Consider the following 27,131-nt stretch of genomic DNA (forward strand, 5'->3'; position numbering starts at 1 on the left):
ATCTCCCAGTACCTACTGCAACCTACATCCTCCTGAATCTGCTTAGTGTATTGATCTCTTGGTCTCCCTCTACGATTTTTACCCTCCACGCTGCCCTCCAATGCTAAATTTGTGATCCCTTGATGCCTCAAAACATGTCCTACCAACCGATCCCTTCTTCTAGTCAAGTTGTGCCACAAACTTCTCTTCTCCCCAATCCTATTCAATACCTCCTCATTAGTTACGTGATCTACCCACCTTATCTTCAGCATTCTTCTGTAGCACCACATTTCGAAAGCTTCTATTCTCTTCTTGTCCAAACTGGTTATCGTCCATGTTTCACTTCTATACATGGCTACACTCCATACAAATACTTTCAGAAACGACTTCCTGACACTTAAATCTATACTCGATGTTAACAAATTTCTCTTCTTCAGAAACGATTTCCTTGCCATTGCCAGTCTACATTTTATATCCTCTCTACTTCGACCATCATCAGTTATTTTACTCCATAAATAGCAAAACTCCTTTACTACTTTAAGTGTCTCATTTCCTAATCTAATCCCCTCAGCATCACACGATTTAATTTGACTACATTCCATTATCCTCGTTTTGCTTTTGTTGATGTTCATCTTATATCCTCCTTTCAAGATACTGTCCATTCCGTTCAACTGCTCTTCCAAGTCCTTTGCTGTCTCTGACAGAATTACAATGTCATCGGCGAACCTCAAAGTTTTTTCTTCTTCTCCATGAATTTTAATACCTACTCCGAATTTTTCTTTTGTTTCCTTTACTGCTTGCTCAATATACAGATTGAATAACATCGGGGAGAGGCTACAACCCTGTCTCACTCCTTTCCCAACCACTGCTTCCCTTTCATGCCCCTCGACTCTTATAACTGCCACCTGGTTTCTGTACAAATTGTAAATAGCCTTTCGCTCCCTGTATTTTACCCCTGCCACCTTCAGAATTTGGAAGAGAGTATTCCAGTTAACGTTGTCAAAAGCTTTCTCCAAGTCTACAAACGCTAGAAACGTAGGTTTGCCTTTTCTTAATCTTTCTTCTAAGATAAGTCGTAAAGTTAGTATTGCCTCACGTGTTCCGACATTTCTACGGAATCCAAACTGATCTTCCCCGAGGTCCGCTTCTACCAGTTTTTCCATTCGTCTGTATAGAATTCGTGTTAGTATTTTGCAGCTGTGACTTATTAAACTGACAGTTCGGTAATTTTCACATCTGTCAACACCTGCTTTCTTTGGTATTGGAATTATTATATTCTTCTTGAAGTCTGTGGGTATTTCGCCTGTCTCATACATCTTGCTCACCAGATGGTAGAGTTTTGTCATGACTGGCTCTCCCAAGGCCATCAGTAGTTCTAATGGAATGTTGTCTACTCCCGGGGCCTTGTTTCGACTCAGGTCTTTCAGTGCTCTGTCAAACTCTTCACGCAGTATCTTATCTCCCATTTCATCTTCATCTACATCCTCTTCCACTTCCATTATACTGTCCTCAAGTACATCGCCCTTGTATAAACCCTCTATATACTCCTTCCACCTTTCTGCCTTCCCTTCTTTGCTTAGAACTGGGTTGCCATCTGAGCTCTTGATATTCATACAAGTGGTTCTCTTCTCTCCAAAGGTCTCTTTAATTTTCCTGTAGGCAGTATCTATCTTACCCCTAGTGAGACAAGCCTCTACATCCTTACATTTGTCCTCTAGCCATCCCTGCTTAGCCATTTTGCACTTTCTGTCGATCTCATTTTTGAGACGTTTGTATTCCCTTTCGCCTGCTTCATTTACTGCATTTTTATATTTTCTCCTTTCATCAATTAAATTCAATATTTCTTCTGTTACCCAAGGATTTCTATTAGCCCTCGTCTTTTTACCTACTTGATCCTCTGCTGCCTTCACTACTTCATCCCTCAGAGCTACCCATTCTTCTTCTACTGTATTTCTTTCCCCCATTCCTGTCAATTGTTCCCTTATGCTCTCCCTGAAACTTTCTACAACCTCTGGTTCTTTCAGTTTATCCAGGTCCCATCTCCTTAAATTCCCATCTTTTTGCAGTTTCTTCAGTTTCAATCTGCAGTTCATAACCAATAGATTGTGGTCAGAATCCACATCTGCCCCTGGAAATGTCTTACAATTTAAAACCTGGTTCCTAAATCTCTGTCTTACCATTATATAATCTATCTGATACCTATTAGTATCTCCAGGATTTTTCCAGGTATACAACCTTCTTTTATGATTCTTGAACCAAGTGTTAGCTATGATTAAGTTATGCTCTGTGCAAAATTCTACAAGGCGGCTTCCTCTATCATTTCTTCCCCCCAATCCATATTCACCTACTATGTTTCCTTCTCTCCCTTTTCCTACTGACGAATTCCAGTCACCCATGACTACTAAATTTTCGTCTCCCTTCACTACCTGAATAATTTCTTTTATCTCGTCATACATTTCATCAATTTCTTCATCATCTGCAGAGCTAGTTGGCATATAAACTTGTACTACTGTAGTAGGCATGGGCTTTGTGTCTATCTTGGCCACAATAATGCGTTCACTATGCTGTTTGTAGTAGCTAACCCGCACTCCTATTTTTTTATTCATTATTAAACCTACTCCTGCATTACCCCTATTTGATTTTGTATTTATAACCCTGTAATCATCTGACCAAAAGTCTTGTTCCTCCTGCCACCGAACTTCACTAATTCCCACTATATCTAACTTTAACCTATCCATTTCCCTTTCTAAATTTTCTAACCTACCTGCCCGATTAAGGGATCTGACATTCCACGCTCCGATCCGTAGAACGCCAGTTTTCTTTCTCCTGATGACGACATCCTCTTGAGTAGTCCCCGCCCGGAGATCCGAATGGGGGACTATTTTACCTCCGGAATATTTTACCCAAGAGGACGCCATCATCATTTAATCATACAGTAAAGCTGCATGTCCTCGGGAAAAATTACGGCTGTAGTTTCCCCTTGCTTTCAGCCGTTCGCAGTACCAGCACAGCAAGGCCGTTTTGGTTAATGTTACAAGGCCAGATCAGTCAATCATCCAGACTGTTGCCCCTGCAACTACTGAAAAGACTGCTGCCCCTCTTCAGGAACCACATGTTTGGCCTCTCAACAGATACCCCTCCGTTGTGATTGCACCTACGGTACGGCCATCTGTATCGCTGAGGCACGCAAGCCTCCCCACCAACGGCAAGGTCCATGGTTCATGGGAACTAGCACTCGTGAAAGAACGGATATTGCGGAGGCGTGGTTTAGCCACAGCCTAAGGGAACATTTCCAGAATAATTTTTACTCTGCAGAGAAGTATGCGTTGATCTGAAACTTGCTGGTGCTCGACGACCGGCGTATCGCAATGGGGATGGTAATGGTAAATGTGAGAAACAGCGATGGATCAGTTTTCAACATCTAACACAAAAATTAGAACATGACAAAGGTCGCTGTCCGCTAGCTTCCGTGACTGCTCACAATCATCCAAAAACTTGGTGAGTCCAGGAAGCAGCGAAAATGTTACAGCTGTGTCAGTCCAGGCCAGATGACGTCTTCCGACGTCCTACCACCATGCTCGGTATATTAATACGACGACGACACAAAAGGGCAAGCAGTGGATCCATGTAGATTCACACCGCCGGAAAATGCGAAGATCCAACCAAAAATGGCTCTGAGCACTATGGGACTTAACATCTGAGGTCATCAGTCCCCTAGAACTTAGAGCTACCCAAACCTAAGGTAAGGACATCACACACATCCATGTCCTAGGCAGGATTCGAACCTGCGACCGTAGCAGTTGCGCGGTTCCTGACTGAAGCGCCTAGAACCGCTCGGCCCCCCCTGAGGGCGCGAAGATCCAATCGTCTACGATCACGGTCATGATTCGTATTTTTTGGGATTAACTTCGTGTGCGTTCAGAGGGAAAACCTATCAAAGGAGTATAGTACCGAACGACGTGAAGCGTTGAAGTCGTGGTAAGTTGTCGAGGAGGAGCTTTCGCTCCACAACAATACCCCAGATCATTCTGCGCAGGATGTAGTGACATATGCTGCTTTTTTGAGATATCAAGTTTTACCTCTCCTCCCGTATTCTCCTTGTATGACATCCAAGAAGTTGTTCCTATTTCCTCGGATGAAAGACACATTGCGTGGTACGCATTTCCAAAAGTACAACATGATTTTCGAGGCGAAAGTTTCCTGAAAGGCCATCATGCAGTCTGCCGCAACCGAGGTCGTCCACCGTTGGGAAAGACTTATCGCACTGGAGTACCAATATGTGCAGAGGGATAAAGCCATCGATAATTTTCATTTTAGAACTCCGATTTCTTCCAGGTGATAATTAATACTTCTAATGTTTGTCTTGACTGCATATGTTTCTAAAATTACGATCGGTTTCGAGTAGCCAGCAAAATCTATCAGCAAGTGCTTACATTCATGTTTGAAAGGAGTTCGCATCTCGCGAATTATTTTAGAAAACAGTTTTAGGTGTCGATGAGCAACAGTCATTCAGTAACTTTTAAATGAATACACCGCCGTTCGAGTGTTTTGCTGTTTATTTAATTAAGGCCAAGGTTTCGGCCTTTACGCCATTTTCTAGTAATGGGACTTATGTCATTAACAGCAACAACAAGAAACTTATTTTAGAATTTTTCCGTACAGCAGTGGAACACCAACAGTATCTGTTCTTTCAGAGATCCGTGCAAATATTACCACAGCACTGGTCTCGATTCCTCGTTGTCTCGATTCCGCTGCTGCGAGAATCCAATTAATGTTGCTGGCATCAGGGGATGAATACAGTAAACTACGATGCGAGAGTGCAGATAGGTTGACATACGGAAGGTCGAGTACGCCCGGAGACGGTGCAAGGATAGTCGAAATGGTAAAGGCGACATCTCGCGATAGGAGAGAAATAAGGATTCGAATACCGGTCCAGCGCAATTTTTCACATGTCATTTTTGAGAAGTGTATCTATACCCAATACAACTGAAGTCAAGGAATTCGCATTTAGCGAATTAATTTCGAATTTGTAAGCAGAGTTGCATGGTACGCCATATAACAACAACGGTGGGTTACTCTTGCACCTCACGTATTTAGATCTGAAGCTGAATGGATGGGACGGAATATTGTCACGATTTTATACAATCCTATAATCTAGACTGACATCAAATTCTGTTAGGCAACTTATGACTGAGAATTTTTTCTTAAAAACAGACAATAAGTAACACCAACTGCGACATGGTCGCTTATACAAACAGTGATCCAATACTGTCAAATGTTTTTTATTCCAGTCTTCGATCACAATATCAATTCTTTAGACGATGACCGGTTTCAGTCCGTAATGGCCATCCTCAGATCGTTTTTACACCATGTCCTAAAGTGATAAGGCCATAATGGCATCGTCAAGACATATAAATATGCTGTTGTTGTGTTCTTCAGTCCTGAGACTGGTTTGATGCAGCTCTCCATGACAATCTATCCTGTGCAAGCTTCTTCATCTCCCAGTACCTACTGCAGCCTACATCCTTCTGAATCTGCTTAGTGTATTCATCTCTTGGTCTCCCTCTACAATTTTTACCCTCCACGCTGCCCTCCAATACTAAATTGGTGATCCCTCGATGTCTCAGAACATGTCCTACCAACCGATCCCTTCTTCTAGTCAAGTTGTGCCACAAGTTCCTCTTGTCCCCAATTCTATTCAATACCTCATCATTAGTTATGTGATCTAACCATCTAATCTTCAGCATTCTTCTGTAGCACCATATTTCGAAAGCTTCTATTCTCTTCTTGTTCAAACTATTTATCGTCCACGTTTCACTTCCATGCATGGCTACACTCCATACAAATACTTTCAGAAACGACTTCCTGACATTTAAATTTATACTCGATGTTAACAAATTTTTCTTCTTCAGAAACGCTTTCCTTGCCATTGCCAGTCTACATTTTATATCCTCTCTACTTTGACCATCATCAGTTATTTTGCTCCCCAAATAGCAGAAGCCGGCCGAAGTGGCCGTGCGGTTAAAGGCGCTGCAGTCTGGAACCGCAAGACCGCTACGGTCGCAGGTTCGAATCCTGCCTCGGGCATGGATGTTTGTGATGTCCTTAGGTTAGTTAGGTTTAACTAGTTCTAAGTTCTAGGGGACTAATGACCTCAGCAGTTGAGTCCCATAGTGCTCAGAGCCATTTGAACCATTTGAACCAAATAGCAAAACTCCTTTACTACTTTAAGTGTCTCATTTCCTAATCTATTTCCGTCAGCATCACCCGATTTAATTCGACTACATTCCATTATCCTCGTTTTGCTTTTATTGATGTTCATCTTATACCCTTCTTTCAAGACACTGTCCATTCCGTTCAACTGCTCTTCCAAGTCCTTTGCTGTCTCTGACAGAATTACAATGTCATCGGCGAACCTCAACGCTTATATTTCTTCTCCATAGATTTTAATACCTACTCCGAATTTATCTTTTGTTTCCTTTATTGCTTGCTCAATATACAGACTGAATACCATCGGGGATAGGCTACAAACCTGTCTCACTCCCTTCCCAACCACTGCTTCCCTTTCATGCCCCTCGACTCTTATAACTGCCATCTGCTTTCTGTACAAATTGTAAATATGCTATGCTGATTATATTTATACGTTTTGACGATGTCATTATTGCCTTATCACTTTAGGACATGGCGTTAAAAAGATCTGCGGATGGTCATTACGGACTGAGACCGGTCATCGTCTAAGGAATTCATATTGTGATCAAAGACTGGAATAAAAAACATTAGACAATAAGTAAATTTTTGAGAAATCAATACCCTCGTATTACAAGGTGTTCTCCATGATGTGATCCACCCATTTTGTCTGCTTACCTGTCGCAGCCCGGGGGCAGCCTGCTGGCGTCGGCGGCGGGGGTGGAGGCGCCGCGGGGGCAGTGCTCGGCGGCCAGCAGCGGCCGGCTGTCCTCAGAGTGGCCGCCACCGCCCCCGCCACCCCCACCACCCCCCTGCAGGCCCAGCCGCTTGACGAGAGCCGGCTTGTCGCCGAGGCGGCGGTACGAGTTGAGGTCGGTGGGCGAGTTGCTCTCGTCGCTGCTCGGCGAGTCGTCCGTCAGGGCCGCCATCGAACGGCCGCCGCCCAGTGGGCGCATCTCCAGCTCGTCACCCGACTTCTGTGGAACACGATAATCAATGCCTGTGTTATTCTGAATTACGATGAAATGTTCCTTCAGACATGCATGCAAGTCCAAAGTAACAGGCACTGAGGCGACAACAGCCGTTACGAAATACACGAAAGGTTCAAATGGTTCAAATGGCGCTAAGCAGTATGGGCCTTAACATCTGAGGTCATCAGTTCCCTGGACTTAGAACTACTTAAACATAAGTAATCTAAGGACACCCTGTTGGCCGTGCGGTCTAACGCACGGCTTTCCGGGTGGGAAGGAGCGCCGGTCCCCAGCACGAATCCGCAAGGCGGATTTGTGTCGAGTTCCGGTGAACCGGACAGTCTGTCGATGGTTTTTAGGCGGTTTTCCATCTGCCTAGGTGAATGCGGGCTGGTTCCCCTTATTCCGCCTCAGTTACACTATGTCGGCGATTGCTGCCCAAACAAGTTCTCCGCGTACGCAAGCACCACCGTTACTCTACCGCGCAAACATAGGGGTTACACTCGTCTGGTGTGAGACGTTCCCTGGGGGGTCCACCGGGGGCCGAACCGCACAATAACCCTGGGTTCGGTGTGGGGCGGCGAGGAGGTGAAGTGGACTGAGGTAGTCGTCGTGGGGTCGTGGACCACTGCGGCTGCGGCGGGGACAGAGCCTCTCCGTCGTTTCTAGGTCCCCGGTTAACGTACAATACCATACAATACAACCTAAGGACATCACAAACATCCATGCCCGAGGCAGGATTCGAACCTGAGTCCGTAGCAGAAGCGCGGTTCCGGACTGAAGCGCCTACAGCCTCTCCACCACAGCGGCCGGCAATATCGCTATAGCAAGCAGAAATCTACTAACACCAGTATTGATGGCCCCTACTTTGAACAGAACCCAAGTAGAATCTTCCTACACGTGGGTCAGGAGCTTGAAGATGGGTTAGTAAATCGCAGAAACTGGTAGCCAAATAAAAGTTTGGAAACTACGAGGCTGAAGGGTGTTTCATTTTACACCCTACATGAAATATGTTCGCAGTTGGAATATGGACAACCATCAGCAGTATAGTGGCTAGGGACGACCAACACGACAATAACCGTGTTGCACGGGGCTGCATGCATGACCACACGATTTGTCGAGCACTTCCGCGCCCATCGCGCCCAGCCCGGGCCGCTAAATTACATCTCAATTCCACAGAGTCAGATGTAGCAATCAGCTTTCCTGCAATTTGGTTACCTACAGGATCAATAACAAAAGCAAAACGAGAATAATGGAATGTAGACGAATTAAATCGGGTGATGCTGCATGAATTAGAATAGGAAATGAGACGCTTGAAGTAGTAAAGGAGTTTTGTTATTTATGGAGTAAAATAACTGATGATGGTCGAAGTAGAGAGGATATAAAATGTAGACTGGCAGTGGCAAGGAAAGTATTTCTGAAGAAGAGAAATTTGTTCACATCGAGTATAGATGTAAGTGTCAGGAAGTCGTTTCTGAAAGTATTTGTATGGAGTGTAGCCATGTATGGAAGTGAAACATGGACGATAACCAGTTTGGACAAGAAGAGAATAGAAGCTTTCGAAATGTGGTGCTACAGAAGAATTCTGAAGATAAGGGGAGTAGATCACGTAACTAATGAGGAGGTATTGAATAGGATTGGGGAGAAGAGAAGTTTGTGGCACAACTTGACTAGAAGAAGGGATCGGTTGGTAGGACATGTTTTGAGGCATCAAGCGATCACAAATTTAGCATTGGAGGGCAGCGTGGAGGGTAAAAATCGTAGAGGGAGACCAAGAGATGAATACACTACACAGATTGAGAAGGATGCAGGTTGCAGTAGGTACTGGAAGATGAAGAAGCTTGCACAGGATAGAGTAGCATGGAGAGCTGCATCAAACCAGTCTCTGGACTGAAGACCATAACAACACAGGATCAATGAGTGGCTATATGTAGCATGCTTGTCGACTCTTTTCTTCATCGAACCGAGCAAGTTTTCCGTGATAGACGTGATTTTACAAGGTATTAGATGTATTTCCCGCTTTGACATTTTTTGTCCGCTGTGTGCAAATAATGGAATAAGCGGAAAAGCACTAGCTTCAGCAGTTTGCCTGGAAAGTGATGAGTGTCCGTCAGTAAGGCGCGTGCTTGCCTGCTTGTGCCCCCCCCCCCCCCCCCAAACAGACCCTCTTACTGCTACGTAGGAAATACTGCGTCGTTTATCGCCTGTACTAGGGCTATTCGTTTATCAAGGTCCGATCAGTCGCGAAATAGAAATTACAGTGAAGCTCAAAAATGCCTCATTTGCGACTGTTAGCTACATCTTCCAGCTACTTCTCTACATAGTGGCCGCTCCGACATCGTCTGTGCCAAAATGTTGCCTTCACTGGCAACAATTCGTGTGAGGAGTGATGAAACTCTGAGGGAGCCAAGTTCGGGCTGTATGGCTGGTGATCAAACACTTCCCATTGAGAACGCTGCTGGAGCGTCTTCATTCCCCCCTGCAGTGTCGTGAAGAAGGTATTACATGACAGTTATGTTTCGTGGGCAGCTCGAAATCAGGCGAAATCTGACAGCACTCATACTTGGCGGGCGACAGTATTTTCTAGGCACCTTTACGTGCTCACTGCTCGCACAGAATTGAAGAAAGCTGACGTGATCGATGGACATACTAGAGACACTGCCCAAAACATTTGCGTAAAGCTTCGTCGCATTTTCACTGTCGTTTCCATTTCATCACCAAACGGAGTGTCCCTGGTACAGTTCCGCGCCCTGCTCTCTGGCCGTGACACGAGATGCCTTCCAACCGCTGGCGCCTGTTATCGGTTCTCGGAGCTCGTCTCGCCAGATCGATGTGTCACCGCGTGGCTTCGCAGCCACCTCCTCCCCCCCCCCCCCAATCCCTTTCCCTCATCCTTAGATCCTTCTCGACTTATTACGTATTTCTTTTCTTCCTTGCCTTCTGTAAGCCGATTACAGACGCTGATACAGATTACGCTGATTATGTATCGGGTGGCTCCCATTCCCACGCGACGAGATCTGCGAAAATACTGAGAAGGGAGGATATTGGAGACGAAGTTATCTTCTGGTAATCCCGAAACGACATCTGTTCCGTGCCCATAACCTGCCGGATTTGCTTCCGATTCCATTTTTGCCTGACGTTTTTGCTCGCAGACGCACACTCCTGCAGTTACTTGCCAAGCTACGCCACCTGGGAAGTAATGTTCCTCAGTGAAAAGTGTTAGGTAACTCACATACCCGCAAAATTTTTGAATCATCCCGTACCGCCTGCAGTTGTCAGTTTCTGGTTCAGTTTCTGTACTGCCGTACTATTTTTGCCTCAGGATATTTTTAAGTGTGTAATTACATTTTTTGATCATCATAATCTACTACGCTGCGATCGAGCTAGTAAATCGAAACTCCTCCTGGTTTAGAAAAATTCAGATGAGCAGGAAGTTGATAGCTACCTTCGTACGAATGCGTATGAACCATTTTCAACTCTTTCTCACTTCCATCAGAGAGGCATCAAGTTTAAACCTTTCTGCGACCGTCAGAAAAAGAAGAGAAGTAAGCCACTTACTGTTTTCCTGCGAAGCGTAGTGAAACCGTTTACTGCAAAACATCGTGAAATTGAAGTACCCATCCAACAAGTTTTACTGTATTTGAAGATCATCAAAAGTACATAGCTCTTTTTTCTTACATGTGACTAGCAACATATACGTATGAAATTTGGTGTCCTTTCTGTGCTTGCGTAATCGCTTTAACGGCCAAGTGTCATCAACATTTTGTTTACCTTGTCCGAAGAGTTGACAAACGAAGCTTCTTCACCAATAATTGTCCTTAAACTTCTCTCTGCCTTCGATGATCCGTCAGATATGCCCACTCTGCTCGATATCAGATTTCGCCATAATGTTAAATTTCCAGCCACTTTTCTCAGCTGCTGACTTCAATTATGTTTTGTCCTAAAGATAAGAAAATTTATGTTTTTAGCAGCTAAAATTATATTCTTTAGTACCACATATGTTTCGCCTATTCATGTTACGCCGGCCGCGGTGGCCGAGCGGTTCTAGGCGCTTCAGTCCGGAACCGTGCGACTGCTACGATCGCAGGTTCGAATCCTGTCTCGGGCATGTATGTGTGTGATGTCCTTAGGTTAGTTAGGTTTAAGCAGTTCTCAGTTCTAGGGGACCGATGACCTCAGATGTTAAGTCCCATAGTGCTCAGAGCCATTTGAACCATTTTATTCATGTTACGCAGCTTCAGTGACGTTCATTTTCTTCTCCCGTTCATGCAACCATTTGTTGTTCTACATCTGCCATATATACACAGTAGAAGCTTAGAAAACTAGAGGAAACCTGTGCTCTGTGAATTTATCACATACACACTCCTGGAAATGGAAAAAAGAACACATTGACACCGGTGTGTCAGACCCACCATACTTGCTCCGGACACTGCGAGAGGGCTGTACAAGCAATGATCACACGCACGGCACAGCGGACACACCAGGAACCGCGGTGTTGGCCGTCGAATGGCGCTAGCTGCGCAGCATTTGTGCACCGCCGCCGTCAGTGTCAGCCAGTTTGCCGTGGCATACGGAGCTCCATCGCAGTCTTTAACACTGGTAGCATGCCGCGACAGCGTGGACGTGAACCGTATGTGCAGTTGACGGACTTTGAGCGAGGGCGTATAGTGGGCATGCGGGAGGCCGGGTGGACGTACCGCCGAATTGCTCAACACGTGGGGCGTGAGGTCTCCACAGTACATCGATGTTGTCGCCAGTGGTCGGCGGAAGGTGCACGTGCCCGTCGACCTGGGACCGGACCGCAGCGACGCACGGATGCACGCCAAGACCGTAGGATCCTACGCAGTGCCGTAGGGGACCGCACCGCCACTTCCCAGCAAATTAGGGACACTGTTGCTCCTGGGGTATCGGCGAGGACCATTCGCAACCGTCTCCATGAAGCTGGGCTACGGTCCCGCACACCGTTAGGCCGTCTTCCGCTCACGCCCCAACATCGTGCAGCCCGCCTCCAGTGGTGTCGCGACAGGCGTGAATGGACGGACGAATGGAGACGTGTCGTCTTCAGCGATGAGAGTCGCTTCTGCCTTGGTGCCAATGATGGTCGTATGCGTGTTTGGCGCCGTGCAGGTGAGCGCCACAATCAGGACTGCATACAACCGAGGCACACAGGGCCAACACCCGGCATCATGGTGTGGGGAGCGATCTCCTACACTGGCCGTACACCACTGGTGATCGTCGAGGGGACACTGAATAGTGCACGGTACATCCAAACCGTCATCGAACCCATCGTTCTACCATTCCTAGACCGGCAAGGGAACTTGCTGTTCCAACAGGACAACGCACGTCCGCATGTATCCCGTGCCACCCAACGTGCTCTAGAAGGTGTAAGTCAACTACCCTGGCCAGCAAGATCTCCGGATCTGTCCCCCATTGAGCATGTTTGGGACTGGATGAAGCGTCGTCTCACGCGGTCTGCACGTCCAGCACGAACGCTGGTCCAACTGAGGCGCCAGGTGGAAATGGCATGGTAAGCCGTTCCACAGGACTACATCCAGCATCTCTACGATCGTCTCCATGGGAGAATAGCAGCCTGCATTGCTGCGAAAGGTGTATATACACTGTACTAGTGCCGACATTGTGCATGCTCTGTTGCCTGTGTCTATGTGCCTGTGGTTCTGTCAGTGTGATCATGTGATGTATCTGACCCCAGGAATGTGTCAATAAAGTTTCCCCTTCCTGGGACAATGAATTCACGGTGTTCTTATTTCAATTTCCAGGAGTGTATAACAACAAACGGTTCCATGAACAGGGCACATGAATAGACGAAACATGTCTGGCACTCAAGAATAAAACTGCAAATTGCAAAAGACGAAAGTTTTCTTAACTTAAAGATGAAACATAACTTCACTATGTCCTTGCACCTGAGATCTGCTCTTTTGTCCCTCAGTTGTATTCATAGATTAGTTTTGGTAACCTGTTAACATCCACGTGTTTCTTACGCGTCCATACGGTCTCAGATGCGAGATTATTTTGTCTTGGAGTTTTACAACGTCAGCCTGTTCTCGATTTTCTTCATTCCGGATTCTATCTCTCCTTATCCCTACGACCACGCTACAAAAAGAAACCTTATCTCAGCTGTGTGAATTTTGCTGATATCTTTACTTCTCATTGTCCATATTTCACATGAATATGTCATAATCGCGATGTAATAGATTTCATAGATGTTCTCTTACATTTTTGTGGTATTTTCTTGTTCCACATTAGGTCTTTCCCCGCCACTTCGAGATGTTTCATTGGTTGCCCATATCTTTTCATTACGATATACTTTAGCAGCTACTACCTAGGTGGTTATTTGATTTTGAAGGTCTTCTTTAGAGTCATTCGACAGACATACGCCACTAGCAAAAAACACGGATATTATTTTATCTCTTATACTTTGTTTTACTTTTCTCTGCATCTCGTTATTAGAGAAATTTTAAGGAGATAGATCTCTAGCTTGCCTTAATTCAGATTTCATGGCAAAAGTTTCAATCGTTTCTAGATGTGTTTTAATTGTACTGTGAGTATCTTCGTGCAAGTTCTTGATCCTGAACGCTGTCACCCAGAATTCTAAGTTTCTTCAGTATTTCGCACATTCTTTTCTTACTCATAGCACCGAACACCTTTAAATCCAGAAAAGCTAACCACAAATCTCGGTTGTGTTCATGGTATTTTCCTATCAACTGTCGCTCAAAAAATATTAAAGTAGCTTTTCATATTCCCTTTCCGAGTCCATACTGTTCTTCCACGCGATTTTCTTCAATGAGGTGTCTGATCTTACGCCCTATAAATCCTTCATAAGGTTTACCCACTTGAGGTTATAAAATGCCACCCATATAGAACCTTTCTTTGAAATTCAGATTCTGATGTCCGTTTTTCAATCAACAGATACCGTCCTTTCTTTAAGTATCGTACAGAGGTGTCCGTAGATTCATAACTTCCAGCAACTTCCTGTCTACAAATGTATGCATCCTAGTATCTTTTACGTTCTCTTTCTTTATAGTCGACACGTCAAGATTCCTGAACTAAAACTATTTTAACCAATGTTGAAATTGCATTTAATTTAAAACCATTGTTCGGACTATTTATACTGAGATTTCTCTTTTATATATATGAATTCACACTTGTACCAAACCGTTGGCAGTACGGTTCAATACCCCAAAGTCAATATATATTGAAAAAAAAAACAGTAATCGGCTAGTCAATATTCCATACTGCATTTAACTGTATTTAAGAACTGGCGAAGTCTGTGTACGGAACCAATGTTACACAGGAATGATTACATACCAATTTGTCATCTTATTGAGACACAATACAAAAGTACATACCAATTGAAGGTTTTCCTGATGATTATGCAGTTATAAGCAAAGCTTAAGAATTATGAGGCACAGAAGAACTGCAAGATGAACTTTATCTCGTACACAAAGATTTCTTTCTTTCAATGGCCACGAGGAAACAAGAGAATGTTTTGAGGTAGAATCACAACAGCACACAGAAAAATTTATATTTTTTTCCTCGGGCAGATATCCTTAAGTCAGCAGGATCACATATTGCAGCTTATTTTGCCATGTTGTGTAACGTCCGACTTCGATGATGAGATTTCGACGTCCAACGGTATCCTTTCATAGATGGCCTGCAGGCTGCAGTTGATTGTTTTAATTTGATACTGTTTACACTCCTTTCCATTACTTCAATTTGAGAGTATTCTTAGCGTAACGTTAGTTAAACTAACATTATAGCACCTGTATTGTAATTATCATGCCATAGACTAATTGTACTATTGTTGTGTTGTTGTTACTATACATATCATCATAACATTAAACACAGCAGATGAGTTTAATAGGCGTGATTTCAGATTGTTATTATTATTATGATTACGACATTACTTTCCATGTGGCAAAGTCCTTATCGACCATACGCCTGCTCTATGAGGCTCTTCCTTTTCTTTCTTTGGAGTGCAATGTTTGTGCATTCGGTGCTGTTCTTCATCCTAGCTGTGTCCTCCCGGATGTTATTTCGCCACCTAATTCTGGATCATTCTCTTCCTCCCGTTCCATCTACTGTCCTGCCGAATTACATTTTAGGTACTCTATATTAGGTCAGTCTTGCTACATGCCCGGCCCAGTACAACCTTCTCTTCTTTAGCGCATTGACGATGTTGTACAGACCTCTTAATTCTTCATTTCTTCTTATCCTTTATTACATATTTATATTACATACTGATCAAAAAAGTTTCCTTTGTGTTTTTCTTTCGAATTTTAACCGTTTTTCTTCATGTTTCTTTCTAAATATTAATGCTTCACATCCGTAAAATGTTAACGCCCATCGCTGGTACAAGCTGATTTTCAGGTTACTGATAAGTGATGTTTCCTTTAAGATTTTGCTAAAACTAAAAAGCGGTGTGTTCACTATTGCTAGAAGGACATCTATTTTTATATCCGTATACTTGCTACTAAAGTGACTTCGGAAGTAGCTGAAGCGGAATTGTGCATCGCTTCGGTTTTTCTTACTTATGATCAAATATTCTGTCGTATTTTCATTACCAAGTAATCCCGTTTCCTTAGCGATTTCGTAGTAATTCTGCATGATTATGACTGATTCTGCTTTGAAAGTACTTATTAATGCCACATCGTCTGCATAGGTAAGTCTAGTAACGTTCGCCTCCTCCATTTGGATCCCCTGTGGATTAGTTTTACTAAATTCTTTGTCGATGCTCTCTAAGACGGTATTATATAAAGTAGGTGAGACACCATCCCCCTATCACAATTTAATGAATACCTTAAAATTTCAGTACCTCCTGTAGGCGTCTTTGTACGACATAAAGTTTCACCTAAACACATTTTAACTAATCCAATTAGCCTTCATGTTACTTCAGATTCGCACATTGTATATAGCAGTGTCTGTCAATGTATGCTACCGTAGGACATTTTGAAATGTAGAATTAATACAGGGACATCAACATTGAATTCCCACGTCTTCTCAGTTATATGTCTTGGAGTGAATAAATAATCTATTGTGGAACCGCATTGGTAGTCAGCAATTAGTTAGTCAGTTATTGGGATCACTCTGTTTAATAGTGGTTTACACCACAAGCCTTGTTGTTCTCCAACTTTTTTTATTGCTTGCTGTGTATCACTTAAAGATGGGGTGGTGACTTTTACATAAACTGTATGATGTTCTTCAAATTTAAACTGAGGCTGTGGATCATTGCAATTGAGTAATTGTAAAAAGCATATCTTACATCTTTATTGTACGTCACTCTTGTCGGTAAGTATTTTTCCGTGCTGATGCTTTTATGAACTGTTCCTTTCTAGTGAATTTAACAGAAGATTTTTTGTTTCGATAGATCTGCCTTGTCCTACGATCCTTGCAATCGTCCTGTGTTCTACGGTTCGTTATGTTTCCTGGCAGATTTTGTAGTACCTTCCCTTCAGTGTCATATTGTTTCTCTCTTGAAATCACGCTTTCCTCGAATTTCTTCTCTCCAGCACTTTTTCTTGGCACTTTATGTTAACCCAAATTTTGTTATATCTATTCTTTTTTCTATATATGCTACTTCTTGAACACTGTTTTCGGGTGTCGCCTTCTGCTTTCGACATGTTGTTCCCTTTTGACCAATCTAGTTTCTGCTAGATTACTATCGATTTCCTTTGCAGCTTTCTTTCGTGTTTTCTTCCGCAAGATTTCCCTTGTTGTACTTAGTAATTTCCACTCTACTTCCATTTACTTTCCTTCTGAGGTATACTTTTATTTTTATCATTATTAATTTTACTATTCATTATTATTGTTGTTACTGTCACTTTTTATCTGCATACTCACCAGCTGCAACCATGCCACAATTTCAGTTCATCTTTGTTTATTGTTTCCTACTTTTAAAGTACTGATCCATCTTCTCCCCATGTTACCAATTCTTTGGTTTGTTTTCATTGTAGATCTTTCCTTATTTCTGTAATCTATTTTACTATCGACATCTTTATTTGTGACGTTTGCGGTTTGTCCATTCTTATTAATTCGGAAGATATGTCAAAAGAAGATTAACCTTTGCTGTGGCATTACTTTTCACGTTTATGTTATATGCTAAATCTCCTCACTACTTCATTTTCCAAGATTTTGTGTTTACATTCCATCTATTATATTTTAATTATTTCGGTTTTCAATTATCTCTATTCCGTCCACATTTTAATTCATTGCTGAGCAATCACATGCATATGAAGATTCTGGCGTGACTACTTTCGTACAGTGTTTTGGTTCTGCATATCTAGAGATGAACATCTAGTTGTAGATATGTTCACGGTTCCTATTATTATTATTATTATTATTATTATTATTATTAATTCGTGTATGTTATCGATAGTTACGACGCCACAGAGTAGGTACAAGTTCGTAGGTTGGCACTACGACACCGACACAGACGACAGCGCCCTCTAGCAGACGCTGTGCAGCTCTACGAGCGCCGCTCCAGGTTCTGCCCAGTTGATTCCGAGGAGACGACCAACCAACACTGCTCTATTTCATAGTGGGCGAGCCACTACAGATTTTGCCTTTGTAACTTCTAGCCGCTGTTGGATTTGATGGATGAACGGCTTCGCACCTACGTGCTCATCTCAGACAAAGTTAAGTAAAAGAGTTATAACCTAATTGCAGTACCAAGTGTTCTACCTCACCTGCTCCTACTCGCTTCCTACACTCGCCTTCCAGGCGGGATACAAAAACGTGTAGTTGGGTCCTATCGAATCACAAAAAAGCTATTATATTTCAATCTTCGGAGGTTTTTTTCTGTGGATTCTTTTTCTTTCGTTAGTCCACTTTCTCCCTGGGCTGGTGCAGACCTCATTCAGTGGCAGAACATCTCATTTTCTATTTTTCCGGTTGTATTCGGTTCAGCTGAAAATGTGTGTCTGACTTTTATAAGCCTGTTTAAATACTTTTTGAGCTGTTGTCTTATTGGTTTAGTTTTGAGTTACTCTATGTACATTGCAGTGTTGCGTTTATTGTTGTTGAGAGTCTGTGGATATGCACAAAAAATTTACGTCTTTCTTTTACAATATTGAGCGGACCTACTTAGTTTTTCGGAAATTTAATTGGGAGGCCATCTCCGTAAACAAATTCCCTAAGAGTTTTTGTCTATTTAATTGTTGTCATCTTGTCGTGTGCTAGTGGTGTCAGGTTATTTGCGAAAGCTAGGAAAGAAATCTGTATGTAATATTCAAGTCCTGTAAAATTTGTGTGTCTCCCACAGTTTTGGTTTTTATGTTCTTTTTCCCGCTTTGTCCAAAACCAGATTAATGAGGATAGAGCCGGCCGCGGTGGTCTAGCGGTTCTAGGCGCGCAGTCCGGAACCGCGCGACTGCTACGGTCGCAGGTTCGAATCCTGCCTCGGGCATGGATGTGTGTGATGTCCTTAGGTTAGTTAGGTTTAAGTAGTTCTAAGTTCTAGGGGACTGATGACCACAGATGTTAAGTCCCATAGTGCTCAGAACCATTTTTTTTTTTTTTTAATGAGGATAGGTTGGTCGGTTGGTTTTGGGGAAGGAGACCAGACAGCGTGGTCATCGGTCTCATCGGATTAGGGAAGGATGGGGAAGGAAGTCGGCCGTGCCCTTTCAGAGGAACCATCCCGGCATTTGCCTGGAGTGATTTAGGGAAATCACGGAAAACCTAAATCAGGATGGCCGGACGCGGGATTGAACCGTCGTCCTCCCGAATGCGAGTCCAGTGTATTACCACTGCGCCACCTCGCTCGGTTTTAATGAGGATAGAAAACAGACTGTCGCCCCATAGAACCCCGGTTTTGGTCAGAAATGGTTTTGATGAATCAAGCATGAACTTTGCGTAGGATCTTTTGCTGGTCGTTTGTGAGATTTAGGGTTTTCGGGTCAGGTTGTTGTTCTTCCAGGATGACAAACGGGATTTCCGATCGACTGAATCATATACAATCTCGATTACGTAAAGGAACCGAGTGGACTGTATTTTAATATTCTTTTTAAATTGAACTGTTCCGGCCAGTGCGACAGCTGGCTTGGTTGTCGCCAATACTGTGGTCGATTTACCGCCTGTACTCTGGAGGCATGCTGACACAATTTTGCATGTAACTTGTAGAAGGAAAGTTTTCAACACTTCTACGATAATTCTATTATTTCCCAAAGCCCTGTCACTTTTGAGTGTGATGATGTGCTTGTTAATCTCTTCTTATGAAGTCGATAGGGATTCACTGTGGGTCTGAGTGGAGATATCCGTCGGCGCCGTTCCCGACAGCTTTCCTAAATTATTCTACTCGGAGAAGTGGCTACTTAGGGAGAACCTACAAGTATACTTGCTAGTAAGTTACTAACGTATCAAGTAAATAAATACAAATAAATTTCCATCAAGATTCAGCTTCATTCGTCGCATTTGGTGTTATACTAATGACGAGGCGATCATGTATGAAATGGTCATGTGCGAACAATTTCACCGTTTCCAGAATGAGATATTCACTCTGCAGCGGAGTGTGCGCCGATATGAAACTTCCTGGCAGATTAAAACTGTGTGCCCGACCGAGACTCGAACTCGGGACCTTTGCCTTTCGCGGGCAAGTGCTCTACCAACTGAGCTACCGAAGCACGACTCACGCCCGGTACGCCGCGAAAGGCAAAGGTCCCGAGTTCGAGTCTCGGTCGGGCACACAGTTTTAATCTGCCAGGAAGTTTCATATCAGCGCACACTCCGCTGCAGAGTGAAAATCTCATTCTGGAAACATCCCCCAGGCTGTGGCCAGGCCATGTCTCCGCAATATCCTTTCTTCCAGGAGTGCTAGTTCTGCAAGTTTCGCAGGAGAGCTTCTGTAAAGTTTGGAAGGTAGGAGACGTGGTACTGGGAGAAGTAAAGCTGTGAGTACCGGGCGTGAGTCGTGCTTCGGTATCTCAGTTGGTAGAGCACTTGCCCGCGAAAGGCAAAGGTCCCGAGTTCGAGTCTCGGTCGGGCACACAGTTTTAATCTGCCAGGAAGTTTCAATTTCACCGTTATCGTAATACTCCTTTCTGCAACCAAGGAATCAGCCTTTCTTTCCATTGCTATACACAAACCCAGTCGAAAGATAGATAATTATGCACGCGTGGCACTTTTTATGCACCTTATGTAACATAGGAGGGTAAATGCCTCCATCCCGCTTCCCTTTTACCCATCATTAGAGTAGAAGGCCCTTTGTTCTGGCCAATTGTTCATTTATACTTCCAGTTTTGTCGCTGTGGGACAATAGTGTTAATATTGCAGTAATTACCGTATTTTACGAACTATAAGACACACATTTTTTCGGAAAATTACCTCCTAAACTCAGGTGCGTCTTATACTCGAAATAAATATAAAAATTTCCAATATTTCGTTAAAAATTTCCACCAGTCTTAAAAATGGCCACATAGTTGATGGCGCGGGAAACCTACCTGCGTCTGGCAATATTGGCTTCAGCTCGCATCAGCAGTGCACCGATTCGACGAACATGAGTTGCAGGCATACACAAGCTTGCTAATACTGTGTCCTTCCCGCTCCGCCATTACAGACCCAGAACAATGTCCAGCTTATAATGCGTCATTGCGGTTTACGGTTCCAGTGAACTTGAATTGGAAGTGATTTGTGTTATCGATAACAGTACAATGTTCTTGTTAGTACCTAGTTCCGTAGTGAAAAGGAATAAATGGTAATCGTACTGAAAGCAATAGTTTATGCAGCCGAACATGCAAACAGAGTAGCTGAGCGGCATTTCGGCCCTCCATCAACAGAAAAAACCATTCGCGACTGGCGGGCTAGCAAAGAAGAACTGAAAAAAATGAGGAAGATTAAATGTGGAAATAGAGGGCAGAATGCAAAACGGCCAAGATTAGAAAATGACGTACTGAAATGGATTCAAGAACACCGTCAAAATCTCATTGGTAGTAATACAAAAATGATTGAAATACACGCTCGTAATGTTAGAGCTACAATGGAACTTAACAGACTTTAAAAGTGAAGTTGATTGGCGCTACAGATTTATGAAACGACATTCACTTAGCATGCGAACAAAAACCAAAATATTTCAGAAAATTCCTCAAGAGCATGAAGAGAAAATATTATATTTCCATCGCTTTATTTTTCAACATCAACAGAAAACTAGAACTGAGCCAAATACGGAATATCGATGATACTCCCCTGACATTTGATGAGCGGAGTAACAGAAATGTTGCTGTGAAAGATGCTAAAACTATAACTGTAAAAACAAGTGGACGTGCAAAAATGCACTACACAGTTGTCCTTGCAGGTTGTACTGACGGTGCTAAAGTTAATCCAATAATCATTTTCAAGCGCAAAACAACGCCAAAACCTGAAATACCACCACGTGTTATTATTCACGTACATGAAAAGGACTGGATGGCGTGGCTGCCATGAAATTATTGATTAACAGAGTTTTGGTACACGAGGAAAGGTACTTTACTGAAGAAGAGTTTTCTTCTTGTGCTAGATCAGTATTGTAAAATTCTGCGAAAGAGAAATTGAGACCGGGAAATAAAGAGCTTGCTGTTATTCCGGGAGGACTTACTTCACAATTGCTACCTCTTCATGTCTCGATAAATAAACTATTTAATGTGTATATCAGAAAGTAATGGAACAGACGGATGATGGACGAAACCCAACATAAATTCACTCCGAATTGAGTTTAAAAAATGAGCTACATTCAAACAAATGTGTTAGTGGATAACAGTCCTGGTCTGGAGTGAGAGAGGGCATTATTGTTAAATCTTACAAGGAGCGCAGCATATGTAACGCTCTCGATGGCAGTGCAGTAAATCTTACAGTATATATGAAGAGGACAACAATGACGGCGAAGCGGATGAATAAAAGAAGAAGAAAGTTCAGATGACAGTTTTCAGGGATTTTAAAGGTTTCTTCGGTTCTATAAACTAAGAATTTTTTTAGCATGCCTTTGCAATCTAATAATAAAACTAGTAAAATTGTTATTTTTTAAAAAAATGTGTAAAACTTGCAGTATTATAGTCCGTAGTGTCTTATAGTGCGTAAAAAAGTAGCAGGAAACGTAAAAAAGAAAAAAAAGTAGGTGATCGTTTCTCTTGAATAATCCGTCATGGTAGGCGTATATTAAGGCTGACAACTGTTCTCCAGTGCGTAGTGTGTAGTGTGAGTGCAGATGCAGATGGTTTGTCTATGGAGCTACGCGCCAGCAACTGCCGCGCGCCGCTGAATGGAAGCCGCACCTGTTGCTGGGTCGAGCTGACGTCACGCTGCAGCTGCGCCGCGTACGCTGCCCGAAAGGCGTCGCCCACGGCTGCGTGCAGCTCCTCCGCCTGCAAAAGAGCACGTGTACCACACCATTACACACAAACCTAACCTCAGGCTCTTAGTGTATTTGTTTAGTTACTACCTTAGTTACAGCACTACTATCACTAGCGCTACCTCTATTACTGCTGCCGGCCACTGTGGCCGAGCGGTTCTAGGCGCTTCAGTCTGGAACCGCGCTGTTGCTACGGTCGCAGGTTCAAATCTTGCCTCGGGCATGGATGCGTGTAATGTCCTTAGGTTAGTTAGGTTTAAGTAGTTCTAAGTCTAGGGGGCTGATGGCCTCAGATGTTAAGTCCCTTAGTGCTTAGACCCGTTTGAACAATTTAAAACTACTACTGCCACAGGTCCATTTGCACCGGACGTTAAGGTGCGTCCACACGATGCCTTTTTTGTGTTCAAATTTGCGCGTGGGCATAAATTTCCAATAACGCAACTACGCATGCACATTTGACCATGCATAATTTCCTGCTAGTGGAAGCAGTGCGTACAGCGCATTGCTACCTGCTTTCGAATCTTTGCGCTTTTTAGCAGACGACGGGCAGCTGAGGTCTATACGTGTTTGATTGGTAGGGCGCTGAGGTTATACTGTAAAGCGATTTACGTGCAATAATGTATGTTGGCTCCATAGGCTTAAGTTTATGGATGATTACAGACAAACAAAAAAGCCCTGTGTTAAGGCGATTTTTAAGATTATTTAAATAAAAATTCGAGATTTGTTGTCCAGAGCGTCATGTAGTAGCTAAAAAGTCTCCAATCATATTTCTGTAAGCAATAAGATACCGAAAGTTTCGAAGTAGGACAACTGAGAAATTTATGAAAAGTGTGTATGAAACTGTGAACGAATATCATGCTACAGTGGCTTCAAAGCACAACTGAGGAGCCTGATATTGAAACAAAAGAAGTGACAGGATTTGTGTAACTCTTCAACAAACTACTAAAAATAGAAATGAAGCGCACTGACGATGTAAACAGTACGAAACTGAAAAACACAACCTCCGTTCCAGTGGATCCTGGCGTCTATGAAATTCCCAAATTTGCCGAGCCCGAAGATGCTAATCTACATATCATATTTCATGATTAAACACAAATGAGGCATTGAAGGTAAATTAACCTTGACAGGACGGTTAGGAACCTCCCTTAAGTATTTCTCAGTTTCAGGAATAATCAAATGTTCAAATGTGTGTGGAATCTTATGGGACTTAACTGCTAAGGTCATCAGTCCCTAATCTTACACACTACTTAAAGTATCCTAAAGATAACCACACACACCCATGCCCGAGGGAGGACTCGAACCTCCGCCGGGACCAGCCCCACAGTCCATGACTGAATAAAGGCAACAAAATCTCCCAAGCGAAGGAGGAGATTCACAGCAGACTGCTTTCGCGTTGTGGCAACATGTGGATATAAGAACGCAGATGCATACATGCGTTATTTCCGTAAATTTTTGTGAATGCCCTTTTATTCCCGTGCGATTGCACACGACGTAAGAGGCATCGTGTGGGCATAGCTTTACGGAACGTCACGAAAGATACTGTAAGTTTCTAGGGCCAGTCAAAGTCCAATGTGGATTCTTCTCAACACGAATGTTTTCAACATTAAGCCACGTCGTTTTGCTCAGCACTGAATGGCGAACGTGAGATTATGAGATACCATCCGCATTCCAAAACATTAGGAAACAGAGAACTATAGGGGTGATGGGGTGAACGGACATTAATAAAGGAACTGGTAATGATAGTAGTGATTATTAAAGTCCAAAACAAAATTCAGTGTTCTTAGCAAAGTGTACACGGTAAATTTCCCTCACTGCTGTGAAGTGACAGAACAAGAAAAGTGTCATCCAGATAGGTGATAACATCAATATTTATTAGCGTCATTAAATTTCTACATACAAGGACACTAAACAGTATTCATAATACAATACGCAGCCTTTTTATTTGATGAATTATGAGCATTTTTTTTACTCTAGGTACCAAATAATGTTAAAAACAGTCTTATTCTACAGTAAATGTGACATTTACGGCTAAATACAGGCTTTTAATGAAAAGTGTTCCAAGTATTTGTGTTTTCATTTATGTACAGTTTAAATGTTTTATCCATGTAGGTTTTGTAAAACCCAAATAATTTTACGCCGTCAGGTATTAGGCCTCTCTCGTCAAATAGCACACGTAGGAAACTCAAGTCTTTAGCTTTCTTCACAAAGTGACACGAAAATAAAGCACAGAATAAAGCAAACATTCAGAACACACAAACCACGAAATCAACTACAGTAATTGGAGTGAACGTGGTGGACATAGGTTAACTTTTCATGGTAGCAGACAACTGCACTGTCTCGTCCCCTACGCCAAAACTTTCTGTCCAACAATTCTAGACACTGACATTCCGTTCCGTTCTGTTCCGTCCCGTCCCGATCCGTTGTGTCACGATGGTGATTTGTACATATGCCGCTACTCAGTACATTCCGGTATGTTTTAAACTTAGGTTTCGTTCCGTGAAGTCCAGTAGGAATCGACCTCAATATTTCTCCCGAATCAAATGTTGAGCGAACTCTCGATCTGGTCAAGGAAACAACTGCTCCTGTGATCGTGTCCTAGCTCGTTAGTAGTTCAGTCGTTTTGTTGGTGTTTATTGGAATGCTATTGGTTGTAGTCTCTAACAAAGTATTCTCGTTAGGTATTGCAATCATTTATTCTGGTACCTTTTGACAGCTTCAAGTACGCTACTTGTAAAACCAAACAGTTTTCCTGAGCCAATACTTTTAATTTGTCCTATTAAAACAACAATTAACACAACTGAAGTAGATGGGGATATAATCGAAAAAATTTGCATTTCAAATTCATCTGTACTAGGACATTACTTCATACTGAATACATTGCCGACACATAATCAAATATTCTCAATTACCTTGTAAACAGCTTGTTTGTGGGCGTGGGTTTAGCTTCTGTATTCGTGGAACCGTATCAGTTTTCGCTATTAATTATGGTACGCCGTGTATATATCAAAATGATTAATACTAAATTAAACACATCTCTTCCCATACTGAGTACTGCTCAACACGAAATTCGCCTTGATAGCCAATCATGGAGCTTACAAGGTCTGTGCGCCCAAGTATAGCAGTTGTTAAGTCAGGTGATGCCGAGGGAGCCAGATTAGGAAACGAGACACTGAATGGCGAACGTGAGATTATGAGATACCATCCGCATTCCAAAAAGTAGGAAAACGCATAACTATAGGAGTGATGGGGTGAATGGACATTAATAAAGGAACTGGTAATGATAGTAATGATTATTAATGACCAAAATAACATTCGGTGCTCTTAGCAAAGTGTGCATGGTAAATTTTTCTCACTGCTGTGAAGTGACAGAACAGAGAAAGTGTCGACCAGACATGTATAAACATCAATATTTATTAGCACCATCAAATTTCTACATACAAGGACACCAAACAGTACTCATAATACAATACGTAGACTTTTTATTTGATGCATTGTGGGTTGACGAATCCTGCAATTTGGGCAGTAAAGCAACTGATGGTCGTGAAAGTAGAGAAGGTACAAAACATGAAATAGCAATTTCAAAAAAAGCGTTTTCGAAAAATGGACATATTTTAATGCTGAATATAAATTTAACTGTTATTGAAGGTATTCGTCTCGATTGTAGCCTTGCACGAACGAAAAGCAAATAAGACAAGAAGATAACAGAAACATTTGAAGCTTGGTGGTACGGAACAATGCTGAAGATTAAGTGGGTAGATCGCGTAACTAATGAGCAGCTACTGAGTGGATCTGGGTGAAATTTGTGATACAACACGAGGAAAAGGAAGGATCTTTTAGTTCGACACATTCTGAAATCACAGAACCATACAGTGTGACAGTTATTGTACTATATGAAATAAAATCGTCATAACTTCTGAACACATTGCGTTAGGACGTTCAAACTGCACGGTTGGCCGCGGAGCTTAATAGGAATTAATAAACGCATTGTCGTTTGGTTTAGCCAAGAAGGCCACTTTTGTTTGGATGAGTTCGTCAATAAGCAAAATTTACGCATTTGGGGAAATGAGAATTTGCATTTCACGATCGAGAAGGGTGACTGTGTGGTCTGCAATGTCCACTTGACTACCTAACGGTATGTGAAGGTTTTGGAAGATGATTTCATCCTCATTATACCAACTGACCCTGATTTCGACAAGGTGGTTCATGCAAGACGGACCTCGACCCCATCGATGCACGAGAGGTGTTTGATGTCCTGGACAAGCATTTTCCGGACCGCATTCTAGCCTCTGGTGTACACAGAGGCCACTGGCATGGGCCTCGATTGGCCGCCATATACTCAGGATCTGAACATTAAATTACACTTTCTTCTGTGGCTATATTAAAGACAAGGTGTATAACAATAAAAAATGGTTCAAATGGCTCTGAGCACTATGGGACAAAACTTCTGAGGTCACGTACCCTAGAACTTAGAACTACTTAAACCTAACTAACCTAAGGACACCACACACATCCATTCCCAAGGCAGGATTCGAACCTGCGACCGTAGCGGTTATGCGGTTCCAGACTGCAGCGCCTAGAACCGCACGGCCACTCCGGCCGGCTGCACAACAATAACCTACAACCTTTGCTGAGCTGAAAACTGATATTCCGGAGGTCATCGA

At 42.9% G+C, this 27,131-nt stretch overlaps 1 protein-coding gene across 1 annotated transcript in view; it reads right to left on the reverse strand.

Moving 5' to 3' along the window:
- The window catches only part of LOC126232800 (EGFR adapter protein-like), a 439,734-nt gene that overhangs the window by 61,589 nt on the left and 351,014 nt on the right, over positions 1 to 27,131 (reverse strand). Inside the window, exons 4-5 of the mRNA XM_049942821.1 lie at positions 22,394 to 22,483; positions 6,918 to 7,142 (exon numbers count right to left, since the gene is read on the reverse strand). Coding sequence (XP_049798778.1) covers positions 6,918 to 7,142; positions 22,394 to 22,483 — 315 coding nt within the window. The remainder of the gene's footprint in view (positions 1 to 6,917; positions 7,143 to 22,393; positions 22,484 to 27,131) is intronic.

Source organism: Schistocerca nitens, chromosome 1 (assembly GCF_023898315.1).
Source record: "Schistocerca nitens isolate TAMUIC-IGC-003100 chromosome 1, iqSchNite1.1, whole genome shotgun sequence".
Classification (NCBI taxonomy): Eukaryota; Metazoa; Arthropoda; class Insecta; order Orthoptera; family Acrididae; genus Schistocerca; species Schistocerca nitens.